The sequence below is a fragment of the Passer domesticus genome, chromosome 3, assembly GCF_036417665.1.
Source record: "Passer domesticus isolate bPasDom1 chromosome 3, bPasDom1.hap1, whole genome shotgun sequence".
NCBI lineage: Eukaryota > Metazoa > Chordata > Aves > Passeriformes > Passeridae > Passer > Passer domesticus.
The window spans coordinates 25,345,911-25,359,102 of record NC_087476.1 but is presented as its reverse complement, the minus strand read 5'-3'; the positions used below and the strand labels follow the sequence as shown (position 1 = coordinate 25,359,102).

General features: G+C 38.2%; 1 protein-coding gene across 10 annotated transcripts in view; it reads left to right on the top strand.

Annotated features, from left to right (window-relative positions):
• The window catches only part of LOC135296195 (dystonin-like), a 288,180-nt gene that overhangs the window by 139,842 nt on the left and 135,146 nt on the right, over positions 1-13,192 (top strand). For all 10 annotated transcript variants that reach the window (XM_064412231.1, XM_064412229.1, XM_064412227.1 and 7 more), the window contains 13 exons: positions 3,119-3,231; positions 3,362-3,468; positions 3,995-4,114; positions 4,444-4,539; positions 4,618-4,745; positions 7,620-7,713; positions 8,040-8,194; positions 9,044-9,506; positions 9,588-9,716; positions 9,927-10,004; positions 10,118-10,279; positions 10,370-10,474; positions 12,101-12,196. In XM_064412231.1, coding sequence (XP_064268301.1) covers positions 3,119-3,231; positions 3,362-3,468; positions 3,995-4,114; positions 4,444-4,539; positions 4,618-4,745; positions 7,620-7,713; positions 8,040-8,194; positions 9,044-9,506; positions 9,588-9,716; positions 9,927-10,004; positions 10,118-10,279; positions 10,370-10,474; positions 12,101-12,196 — 1,846 coding nt within the window. The remainder of the gene's footprint in view (positions 1-3,118; positions 3,232-3,361; positions 3,469-3,994; positions 4,115-4,443; positions 4,540-4,617; positions 4,746-7,619; positions 7,714-8,039; positions 8,195-9,043; positions 9,507-9,587; positions 9,717-9,926; positions 10,005-10,117; positions 10,280-10,369; positions 10,475-12,100; positions 12,197-13,192) is intronic.

Below are 13,192 nucleotides of genomic sequence, written 5' to 3'. Positions count from 1 at the left end.
CCTTGACTTAGGTGTGGCTACAGCAGAAGCATCTTCTTTGCATGGAATGTTCCAACTCGACTGGTGTTTGGGATGTTTATGTGTGTTTTCATGGCAAGGCCCCAGGCTGCTGAAAAATCTGCCATAAGATGACTCACAATATTATGACAGAAGGTAGAGTCATTGTATATTACTTAAAGGGCATTTAGTTTAATTTGTTCTTGATTATGCATAAAACTACTTAATAATGCTATGCAAATTGATATGAAATATATTTATAATAAATTACAAATAACTTCTACAAAACTCATATTTTTGCTCTATAGCCTTAAAAAAATGGAAATGTTTGCCATGATGGACAATGCTTTTAAATCTAGTGTTTGCTACAACGATGACAATTAATATATTAGAGGATACTCATCACAACTGCAAGTTCAACAATTATTTCGAGTTAGTGGACAGGTATCCACTAACAAAAATCTCCACTATTAAACAAAAGGAACAGTATGGCATTCAGTAATTTCCTGAGCCATGTTTTTTGGATGCACTTTTCTCAGGATGAAAAAGTTCTTTGCTGAGCTCTGGGAGGTAAACTCCTTTCCATGTGGATTTGCAATACATCCCTCAACTACTTGTGAGGAGAAATGGGTCATGTGCAGAGGGGGAGGCCCCAAGCCCTAGGCAGCATGATCTGGCTGTGCCTGCTGCCAGGTGCTTTTGCATTCAGGTGATAATGCTTGTGTTTTCCCTTTCATAAGCCATCAGTGGACTTGTTCTCAGGTGTGGAGCGTTCTCTTTGCTTTAAAGAACCAAAGAGGTGCACTATCAAGACAGGCATGAATGCCATGTTCTGTACTATTTTCTTGTAGACCAGACTTTCGATAAATATAGATCAGTTAATCTAGTTCAGTATACTATGTACTAAGTATAATTAACTGGAAATGGCAGTATTCATTGCAATTTTCCCTTGTTCTTAAAGGGAAACTGTAAATAATCCAGTGCTGGTAGGAGTTGCAGGGATGGGACAATATGTTTAAAAGGTGGGGAGGCATCTCACAGAGTCGGCTCTTCTTCAGCTGGGTGGTGAAGCTGCAGCACTGATGTAAAATGATTTATTATGCAAGAGCAGTTGTTTTATTGATTTCATTACCTGTGTTGCAGTGAGAACCACATTACCTCTTCAACTGAATGAAAGCTTATTCTAAGCTTATTCTAAGGAGATTATTGTGTTAGTGTCTCTGCAGCTTGCAGCTCGTTTTCTGGGAATAGTCAAGGCTTTTACAACATGTCCTTTCATGTTGTGAGAGTTGGCAATCAGGCAGCGCAAGTGATTATTCTTGGGACATTTTTATCAAATGTGAAACAAATGTAAAGAAGGAAGGAGAAAAAATAACCTAAGCAACAGTGTTACGCTTACAAAAACCTGATTCTCTTGTCAGAACTGCTGCTAAAGCAATCTTTATTAGTCATACCATCTCCATTATTGTGGCTGAAACAGGAGATTGGGGTGCTCAGTTTTCTTTTCTGGTATTGTCTTTTATTTTTCACGGATTTTCTGTGCTGCTGAGAGCAACAGCTGATATTGGTTTCATTGCATTGTTTTCATTGCACTGAAATTCAGAGAAGAGCAGCGTGAGCTTGATCATGCTCCCGCTAAGCATATTGAAAGTGGAAAGTCCCACTGCCTCAGGAGGATTATATTGCACCGCTTACATTTTGTTATTATTAAATGTTCTTTCAAGGCATAATGGGTGCAGTGTTATTATCTGTCTTGTAGACTTGCCCTCCAAAGAGCACAAGGAACACAGTGATTCTAAATGGCTGAAAAGAAATAGATTTTTATTTACAGTGCCCTTGTAGTTAGTTCAAAGGCAAGACTGTACTGAGTTTCCCAAAGTTAATACCATTTTGTTATCAAGGGAATTTAGGGTGCTGCCAAATGAAATGTTAGCATTAATCTTGAACAATTGCATTTAACAGATTTATTTCTATCTCTTTCAATTATTTAAAACTTCTACTCGGTAAAACTAAGAAAATAGTTTTTCTAGAAGCAAAAATGAGAAAATTTAAGAACTGAATTTTTTTGCTGAAAGTTGTATGCCAATTTTTTTTTCTTTTGGTGTTTTGTTTTAGGGTTTTTTTTTGTGGTGAGTCTGATTTTCAGTAGTGTAGGATTTCAGTAGCAGAAGTTTCAGACTCTTGTGGCTCTAGTTGACCTCAGTGAGATGTGCTTTTGCTCAGCATGTTTGAAAATCCCTTATTTCCTTTTGATGGACAGCTGTGAGAATTCCAAGTGCTGAAAGAGGCAAGGAGCAACACACTGAGAATCACAAGATCTAAAACTAAGCTCCTACATAGCAAACATCAAGGACAATATTAGTTTTGAAGTTTTATGTTAATTTAAGACATTAAAGTAATAATGCTGGTAGAGGATTGATACAAAATAATAATTATGGGCCTTAAAAATATTTATAAGCAAGATTGGCTTAAGGCAATTATTCCATTAAAGCAAGCATATTCCATATTGTGGCTGGAAATGGAGTTTAGCAGGATGAAGGTGTGGAGGTTTAAGTACATGGGACTAAGAGTTACTTATAAGAGAATTGGCACCAATGTACATCTGAAAGCAGTGCTTAAATGTGTTTGAAGAAGACCTCTTTAAAGCTCATCAGAAAATACTGACGTGATATTTTTGTGCCTAAACTTTGTTACTGTGTGGCTTCTGACACATGCTGAAGAATTTGATGCAGAATGACTGAAAACTTGCGAAAGCAGTAGAAAGTAACTCCCTCCTGTAAAAGAGAAAAGTGAATTTAATCTCAAGGGCAGTGGAAAGGACAAGGTGTTGAAATACAGTGTCAATGCACATGAAAAAATATGCATAAGAAAATAGAGGTGTATATACAAGGGATGGCTGGCAACCAGCTTGTACATGAAGAACAGAATGTTGTCAATTTTTGCTGCTTGTGTTTCTCAGTTAGCAGTGGTCTCAGCTTGTTCACCTGATTTTAGTGAAATCCTTTTATAATGAAAACTCTGTTGCTGTGTCCATCCATGCTCATGGTTTAATTTACCAGTACAGCAGTAATTTAAAACTGGTAAAGAGTGGTAATCAAGTGTTGCTGTTTTTATTTGACAGGCCGGACCTGATAGACATGAATACCGTTGCTGTTCAAAGCAACCTCGCAAATTTAGAGCATGCTTTTTTTGTAGCAGAAAAACTTGGTGTTGCCAGACTTCTGGATCCTGAAGGTAATAGATCTACAGATGGTTTTGTCGCAAAACCCTCAACACAAAAATAAAATCCAATCTGCCTGCAGGTTGTAGCTGTGGGCATTGTTACAACTATGTGATAAAGCACTGTTCCATCTTGCTCTTTTAGATGTCGATGTTTCCTCACCTGATGAGAAGTCAGTAATAACTTATGTGTCATCACTTTATGATGCATTTCCCAAAGTACCAGAAGGTGGTGAAGGCATCAGTGCAAATGTAAGTACAAAAACAATACTTGTGTAGTGTGTAGCAACATTAATAAAATTATGAATTTCAGATCCAGAATGTTGGTTAGATCTTCCATAGGACTGTTGTCACACTTTCCTTTGACGTAGTTTTTCTAGGCTGAGATTTTAGAGTCTTAGCTATTTCATGTCATGGACATGAAAATATTTGTGCAAAAAGCTTAACTGAAAACAATGTGCCTGATTTGGAGAAAGATTGAGTCAAAATTCTTACTTTTCAGTTGTGAATGTATAAATTATGCCTTTGTGATTCTTACCAGCTTGGAATTTATTAATCTAGAAAACATTTTGTTTTCAGTAGAATTATTTGGGATCAAAGCTGAAGACGGAAATAATATATTTGAAAACTTTAACTGATCTTGAAAGAGCAAATAAATATTGTCTCAGAATTGTAGGATTTCAAAATCTAGTTTCTATATATGTGAAGTCTTCAAAGCTAAAGCAGAAATGAGTTCTTGATTTTCACCTCTTCTGTTATCTGGGTTTTGCTTTGGCAGGATGTTGAAGTCAAATGGGTTGAATATCAGAATATGGTGAACTACCTCATGCAGTGGATCAGACACCATGTCACGATAATGTCTGACAGAACATTTCCCAATAATCCTGTGGAATTGAAGGTGAGGTGTGGTGGCTTAGACTGCTTGTTGGAATTACACTTTATCTTACTGACTCAAAGCATACTTGAACAAATGACGTGCTTGTTGATTTATACAATCAAGTCAACTGCAGAACAGTACTACTCCTTAATCTTTTCAAAGTATAATCAATATGTTGCTAGCATATGAACAATCAAAAGCAAATCTTTACCTTGTCACTGATTGTTTTTTGTAGACCTCTAGTTGAGCAGTATAAAGGTAAGCTTGTGAAGAATATTAGAAGAAGGTTTGAAGACTAAGGTTATATTCACTGTAAATAAAACTTGATGTTATTTTTCATGTTTCTGTAGGCACTTTATAATCAATATTTACAGTTTAAAGAAACAGAAATTCCACCGAAGGAGACAGATAAATCAAAAATCAAACACCTATATAAACTGCTAGAGGTAAGTTTTAACATCATTGAAATGTATAGAAGTTTCTTTTCTGTGGTGTAATATAACAAGTACATATGACTTTTTAAGGTCTGGATAGAGTTTGGACGCATCAAACTTTCTCAAGGCTACCATCCAAATGATATAGAAAAAGAATGGGGAAAGCTGATTATTGCCATGCTGGAAAGAGAGAAGACCCTTCGGCCTGAAGTGGAGAGGTATGCTAGTGAATATTTGACAGGCTTTGTTAATATATTTTCTGTTGTTTTAACCCATATTGAAATTTGTAAATATCTTCTTCTATGATAATGTCCATATTATTTTTCTAGACCAAACATTTCTGTCTTTGTTCAAGGTCTGAAATTCTCTACCTGCCTAGGGGCAGGTCCAGACATAAACAACTTTGGTGGGCTCAGAAGGTTGTGATGAACAGCATCTGTGCCCCAGATCATCAAAGCACTTACACACATGTATAACCACTTTGTGCACTTAGTCAAAGCTGGGTTTATACCACTTCACTGTCTCATTCCATCTTGATTTCATATAAGGACCATCCTCATCCTTTACATGAAATGTGTATTTTTCTTGGTGCAAAGCATTATATAGGTTTAAGAAGTTGGTACTTGAGAACACACCAAGTGTTTAGATGTAGAAAGGCATAGTAGCCTTTCATGACAGCAGGCTGTGGGACAGTTTTTACATCACTGATGACATATTAAACATGATTAAAATCTTGATGTAGTCTGAGAACATTTTTTCATGGTATGTCTTTTTAAGTTCTGTGGGAAACACAGGTGCTATCCATTCATTAATTTAAAAACCCTCTTAAAGTTAATTGATTTTTGAGGCTTCTACCTGTGGGTAGATACAGACACCTGGATCTGGATTCATTCTGCTTGACTTTATGAATCCAAAGGAGACATCAAAGATCTGAATCAGTTCCTAGAGAATCTCTCACTGACTTTCTGGTGACAACAGGGTGACCTATCTCTCTGGTTTAGGTACCTGAAACTAGAAGAATTCTGTGAAGAATCCAGACCATTGTATAGGAAGTTCTCAGCAAGAGAGATTTCAGTCAGAGGACAAAGACAGTCAGAACTGATTAAACATGTGTCATGCTTGCAAGAGCAAGAGCATGACTGAAATGGCAGATTCAGTAGGAGGTGTTGATTCACAGCACCTGACTGTGGAACAAGTTCCTACAGAGGAATACAAAGTTGTCCACACTGAGTTTTCCCTCTTATGCAGAGCAGAACACTGGAAAGCAGCAACAGAAATACAGCCTGCTAGGTCTTGTAGGTTAATCTGTCCCAACCTGCTGAAAGCAAAGTGTCTGGCTTCACCAGTAGAAATTCTGTTCATACTTGCAGAAAGCTGGATTATCTTTGTTGAGAATGTGTGTAAATGACATTAGTTTATTTCTATTTTTTATATGGTCTGAGCACAGATAAACAAACATGAACCTAACTTCCTTCCCATATTTCAAGAAGGGTAAACACACTTAGTGACCAGTCATATGGTGATAGTCACTACATGTGATGTTTACTGTAAAATGAGAGAGAAAATGTCATTAAGTGCTTCTGGCTTAGTCACCAAGTCAAAAGTATTGATTGATGTGGACACAAGAACATAATTTGTGTTTGTTGCACTGGTTACCAGTGCATCTCATCATTATGAGGTGCTGATACAGCTGCTGGGGTGACATTTGATTGTGGCAAAAATGTGACTTCAGCTAGTACTGAAACCTGGTGAGTAATAAAAGTTTGCTTGCAAGTCTGTCAAATGCATCTCAAAGTATCAACATAAACAATGTGTGGCCAGATTGGTATATGGGATCAAAATTTATATGGTGTCAATGAGGAGAGTGCCAAACTGAGCTCTAGTTTGCAAAACTAGCAGAGTTTGGCATTGCTGCAGGGGTGTGTCTGTGCCTTTGCCAAGCTCTGCTGCGTAAACAGTCACCTTATGTGATGGGTGTGGTTGTTCAGGAATCCTAAAAGCAGGCACTGAAATACTGAAAAAATCACCCAAGCCCAAAATTTGAGTTAAAAAGTAAATTTGAAAGCAGTGATCAGATTTTTCTTACTTATTTTCTGGTCAAAACAGCTATAAGCAACTGGCTGTGAATGTGGCAGAAGATGAAGGGAAATTTTAAGGAGGACAGTGTAGTGGGACAGGGCAGTTAGTGAAGATGCATGCTTGGACAGTGCGGGGATGACAGTAGGCTGGATGGTGTATAGGTGTCTCAGAGTATATTATAATGAGTTGATTAGCCCTGATACTCCCCCAGTTTTATTGTGCAGTTCTGTTTGAAGGGAAAGGAGTCGGCCCAGCCTGGAGATTATTTTTACTGCACTGTCAAGTGTGGATTTCTCCCTTTACTCCTTTTTGAAACTTTCCATTGAAGAGTCTGAGAGACACCACAAAGAGTTCTTTTAGTTCTTACTTGGTTTATAGTTATTTAGTGACACTTAAATAAAATATTTGGTGTGTCTGTTTCCTAGAGACGCCCCATTGTTGCTGCCTAGTCTGTACTTGCAAAGCTTTAATGCAAGGTAGGGAAGCCAAAAGCAAGGTAGCGTACATAGCCCCAGGTAAAATCCTTTGAAGAGCTGGCAGAATCTTAATTGCTGGGTTTTAAATGTGCTTACAGAAGCCTATATAAAGGAGGAGTCGAGGTGTTTCAAAAGCCAGTAGTGGAATTTCATCCCTAGAAGCTGTACATTTTGCAGTGGTTTTATCTTCATTTTTCAGCAAATGCAAACAGTCAGAAGATCTGGATGTAAAGATGAATAGCAGTAGTTACAGCTATCACAGCAGTGATTCGCTGTTTAGCAACAGCACTAGCACTCGAACCAGCGTCGACTCTAATGAGAATTTCCTTTCTGTTAATTGTGGTCCCACGCTGATTAAATCTTGTATAAGCTTTGGTAATGGAACCTTAGAAGGGAGCAGGTAACTGACATATGCATTTGTGCTTTGTGGTAGATGCTGTTGATTTATTTGTTTGTTTTTAAAGTCATGTAACATGATTGTAAATAGAAATAACACAGCACTTATTTGTTTTCCTGACATGCTTTGGCATCATCTAGGTTGGAAATGCTGCAGCAAATTGCAAACAGAATTCAGCGGGACAGCCGGAGCTGTGAGGACAAACTGATACTTGCCCGGAATGCTCTGCAGTCTGTAAGTCAGTCAGGGATTTTACTTGTCTCTAGTCATAAATTTATAGAAGTTGAATGGCAAAAATTTTTTAAGGGTTTGTGAGGGCAACCTTAATAGCTGCTGCTTTTATTTTCATTGTACTGTTAAGATTGTATTTCTTCCAGAAAATACTACAAGTTGCCTAGAGTGTGTTGTGTTACCTTTTGTTTTGTTCTGTAGTTAATTAAATGCTTCACAATTGTTTCAAGATAAGAATAAGTTAAAAAAAAAAAGAAAAAATTAATTCTTAGAGCTGCTATCTCTTTGGTTTTAGCTGCAAGGTTTATGACTTTCTCTTCTTTATTAAGGACACCAAGCGATTGGAGTCAGGGCTCCAGCTCCAGCATGAAGCAGAGGTAGCTGGGTATCTTCTTGAATCTGAGAATCTTCTCCGCCAGCAAGTGATTGATGCCCAGATTCTTATTGATGGAAAATACTATCAAGCAGACCAGCTTGTTCAAAGGTACTTTATAGTATGTTTATGTGAATAAATAAGTATCTCAAATCTGGATTTCCATTATGGAAAAAATGTTCAGTTCTCTGTAACCATGCATAAACTTCATGGTCTGTCACTGGGCACCCAAATATCAGATATTCTGGTGGGTGCATCGCCCCAAATGTTGAAGACAACAGGAGCTATTTGTATGTATTTATGAAAATGAAGTCAACACCTGGACATGACTTAATGTTTAATGTTTACTAGATATCTGTGTGTAAAGATGTTAGCTTTTAAATACACTTTTATTGCATGTAAAATAAGTTTAGAATTTACTAAATTTAATTTTTTTAATGGAGGTGAGATTTCTGGTGACAAATGTAGATGTATTAACAGGTAATAAGTGGGGTAACATTAGGTTATGTGTGGCACTGTGTACAGTGTTGGCAGAAAGAAGCATTTAAACTGCATAATTCTGTTTTATGAAGAAGTGGCTCCAAAGTTTTTTTGGGATTCATCCTTGGAGTGATTGAGATGAAGTGCATAACTCCTTGGCAGTGAACTGCAGGTGTTTGATCTACTGCAACATGCAGTGTCTTGTAAGATTTCTGGTTTGCTGATTGCTCCCTGGAATTGTGTATAGTGCATATTAGTGCCTATACCATCTTTTTAGTCTTTGCCTGATTTCTGCATTTATTATCTGTATAGAACTATAAGCTGATATTCCCTGTACTTTCTAATGAAAATATTTGCTTATAATATTTAAGCGCGACTAAAGTGTAAGAGATAACGTGAGCTAATATCACTATTCAGTTGATCATGATAAACCTTAATCACAAGCATTCATTGGGTTTTTTTAAAATTCTAATTTAATAGAGTTGCAAAACTTCGTGATGACCTGATGGCCATTCGGACCGAATGTTCTTCCGTGTACAACAAGGGGCACGCGCTGACCACAGAGCAGACAAAGCTGATGATATCAGGAATAACAGAAAGCTTAAACTCAGGATTTACAACAAACCTAACGCCTGAATTAAATGCTGCAATGACACAAGGTTTAACACCTACTTTGACTTCTTCCAGTTTGACATCTGGCCTTTCGTCAGGTCTTACCTCCAGGCTCACACCAACCATCACTCCCGCTTACCCGTCAGGCATCCCACCGCGGTTAATTCAGAGCTATGTGACAGGAGTCGACAGTGGGACTCTGCAAACACTCAAACTGATGCAAATCAGAAAACCTCTTATGAAATCAGCTTTTGTGGATCAGAATTTGACAGAAGAAGAAGTGAACATGAAGTTTGTCCAGGACCTGTTGAGCTGGGTGGAAGAAATGCAGGTAGCAATTTTTCAGAAACAGTCCATTTTTAATCATTTACTTTTTATAGATCATGGCTAATCCTTTCTTCCTGTTTGTAAGGTTCAACTTGATCGAGCAGAATGGGGTTCAGATTTGCCAAGTGTTGAAAGCCACTTAGAAAATCACAAAAATGTCCACAAAGCTATTGAGGAATTTGAATCCAGCCTTAAAGAAGCAAAAATCAGTGAGGTACTGCACCATGTTCTTTCTTTCTTTGATTACTTTCTTACTGGATGACCCATAAACTAGTGCTGAATTTTAGAACTGTTTGGATTTCACAGTCTTACCTTTATTTCTGATTTCTACATGACTCATGATGAAATCAGAAGATCTAATGGCTTAACATATCTAACCTTTTGATTGCTTTTTTTATCTCATATTCTCATATACCAAATACAGATCCAAATGACTGCCCCTCTTAAACTCAGTTATGCAGAAAAACTACACAAACTGGAGAGTCAGTATTCAAAACTCTTGGTAAGTTAACCATTCCTCTTCCATGTTCAGCTTTTCACTCTGCATAATTTCTGATAAGGGATGAGCTTTAAATTCTGATTATTTTAAATCTTTTTATTTTCCTTTCAATAAAGAACACATCAAGAAATCAGGAAAGGCACCTAGATACTCTTCACAACTTTGTGTCTCGTGCTACTAGAGAGTTGATATGGCTGAATGAAAAAGAAGAGGAAGAGGTTGCATATGACTGGAGTGAAAGAAACCCCAATATTACAAGAAAAAAGGAATACCATGCAGTATGTATTGCTAATATAATCCAGAGGGAATTATTAAATTATCTTTAATAATTAGAGTTCTAAAACTTTTTTTTTTTTGTCTGAAAAAAGGAATTAATGAGAGAACTTGATGAAAAAGAAGAAGTTATTAAATCTGTACAAGAAATAGCTGAACAATTGCTTCTTGAAAACCACCCAGCCAGGCTAACCATTGAGGTAAGTTAGTAAAACCAGCACCAAAACAGGAAAAGTTTTGGGATTTAAAAGAGCTGAGTTTTGGGAGAAAAGGGGAAAAAGAAGGCAAACGCAGAGAAAATTAAACAAGACTCTAAATTAAAGGGGCCTTCTAAAATTTCCTCTTCAGCATCTCTGTTGTATTTATCTTCTAGTTTCCAAAAAGTAAAACCACTTTTATAAAGTTATGGTTATACCTTGAATTGCTTAGATGAAATCTCCTGAAACTGTAAAATGAATTGGTCTGTAGAGATGTTTCTGGTCATGCAGCTTCTAGAGCTGTTGACACAAATTGCTTTGACAGACTGAGGGCACAGAACAGTCTTTCTGTGGTTTCTTTCCTGTTGGATTGAAAGAAATTTCAGTAAGAGCCTTTGTCATCACTTACTGTATGTGCAGGTTCCTAGTATGAATTAGGGTTGGTTTCATAACTTATTTGTCAGTGAATTATGAAACTTGTTTGGATGGTAAAAATATCACCAGGTGATATGATTTACTTCAGTCTTGACTACAGCTTTACGTTATATACGTAAACAATTTACTGAAAAAAATATTGTAGCTGTTGTAGGGTCATAACAGGTTTTCAGAGGAGAATATAAACCACTTTTCCTTGTACACCTTCAAGGAGAGAGTAGATACAGACAGTGAGTGGTAAAGACTGAAACAATAAAAAGCTGATTCATTATAAAAGAATAAAAAAAGTCAGAGGGAATGTATTTTTATTGTTCTTCAGCTCTGCTGGTTTACATTTGCAAAAATGGGAAACATGAAGAAAACCCCTCCCTTCCTTCCTTCTCATGATATCCACTTTGAATAATAAATGACTTTTTTTTGTAATGTGGGCAATTCTGTTCTTTAAAAGTATAGGCTGTTCTAATGGGCTCTGTAGCGTAAGAACACACTGGGGATGCCTGTTACAAAACCAGGCCATCGCAGTCACGATGACTGTGCAGGTTACGCTGTCTCCAATGATGCTACATTGGGATGTTTATAAAAGTTATCCTTTTCTGCAGAACAGCGTATGCATTAATGCATCAGTCTGCAGCTCCTGGCAGACAGTGGAAAAGCTGTTCTGGCTGGGATGGCCGAGAGGACAGCCCGAGGCTGGGCTGCGTTCCCGGGGCGGGAGCGCCCCTTGCTGCCCAGGCCGCGCTTTGCGCCCCGCGCCGCCGGGGGCCGAGCTCGGCTCCGGGCCCGGGCCTGGGCCCGGGGCGGGCTCGGGGCTGCTGCGATTTCCCGCCTGTACCCAGGCAAGGATACTGCTTCGATTGAGTCAATAGGCACACAGAAGTGTAGGTGAGCTTAGAGTGGAGGATCCTCAGGAGCTGAGCTAGCAGGAGCTGGAGTACTATCCTCTGACCAGGCCAGAGGATAATGATTTCACAGTCCCTCTGGGCAAGTTTTGTTATGTTTGACTATGCTGTGACAGGGTTTCTTTCTCATGTCTTACTGGAATTTTCCTTGCTGCAGCTTAGTTTTCCAGGGTGAGGTGGTCAGGTTTTAGCTGTTTGTGTTTGCTGCATTGCTTCTGTGTTTCCTAAATTCTGTAAAGGTATGGAAGTTTTAGTTTTCAGTTCCATGTGTAAAATATATCTCTCTTCCTTAAAGGCCTATAGAGCTGCAATGCAGACACAATGGAGCTGGATTCTGCAGCTCTGCCACTGTGTTGAACAACATTTGAGAGAAAATGCTGCATATTTTGAGGTAAGAAAGTAAATGAAACAGAATATGAAATATTTTAAGTTTTGTTCATAGTCAAAAAGTTCCACCAAAAGCTCTAGTTTTTCTCTTACAGTAACTGTAGAATTAACGTTTGTCTTACACAGTCACCAGATGATGAGCGATGTTCCCATAGTGTTGCCACAACTCAATTTCTTCACTACACTTATGTCAGTTCATAGCAGATGAAAATCTGGCCTGAGATTTTTTCAGTGCTGCAGCTGCAAGTAGAGACTCTGAGAATGAAACCATGTTCTCTCCCTGTCAATGGAGCTTCTGCAGATGATGTAGCATGGAGGGTGGTTAGTGATGGCCATGGGAGAACATATTCTAGATGGTTATTCCAGGACTACTCAAAGCAGAATGGAATGTGCAGCATTAATAATAAACAGAGCAGAGAACACCCTGACAGCGGACACATCCCATGAAACACCCATCTGACTATCTCATTTTCATGCTTTCACATACTCAGCAAACGATGAAGTTACTTGCATGAGCATGATAGACAGAGGATTTGTTTTGTTGCTTTTGTTTGAATTTAAATCTACTCATTTAAAACATTCAAATTATAAGGATGAATCCGTAGTGTCTTCTGGATTGTGTGGTTGAAGAGAAAGGGAGGTGATGAAGGAGTGGGATGCTTTTGGACTGAGAAGGGTAAGATCCCAAAGTTAGGAATGGGACACTGGAGAAGTCAGAGCAATTTGAGATCCTTGTGACAGGGGAAGAAACTGGAATTCTAGATTTATGAAATGGAGCTTAAGGGAGAGAAGGGGATTTTCCTTCCCTGTTGCATCTAACCAGGACTCTTGTTTGGGTGTGCAGATACCCTTGCAGATCTGCCAGGTGTGGCAGCTCATTTCCCTGTCTGAACAATGTTGGTCCCAGCTGTGCGACCTGGAATTTGCAGCAAGTTTCTATAGTTTGTAGGCTTTGCCTGTGCTTTCTATATGAAAGTAATTGTAATTCCAAGGAAAGCAA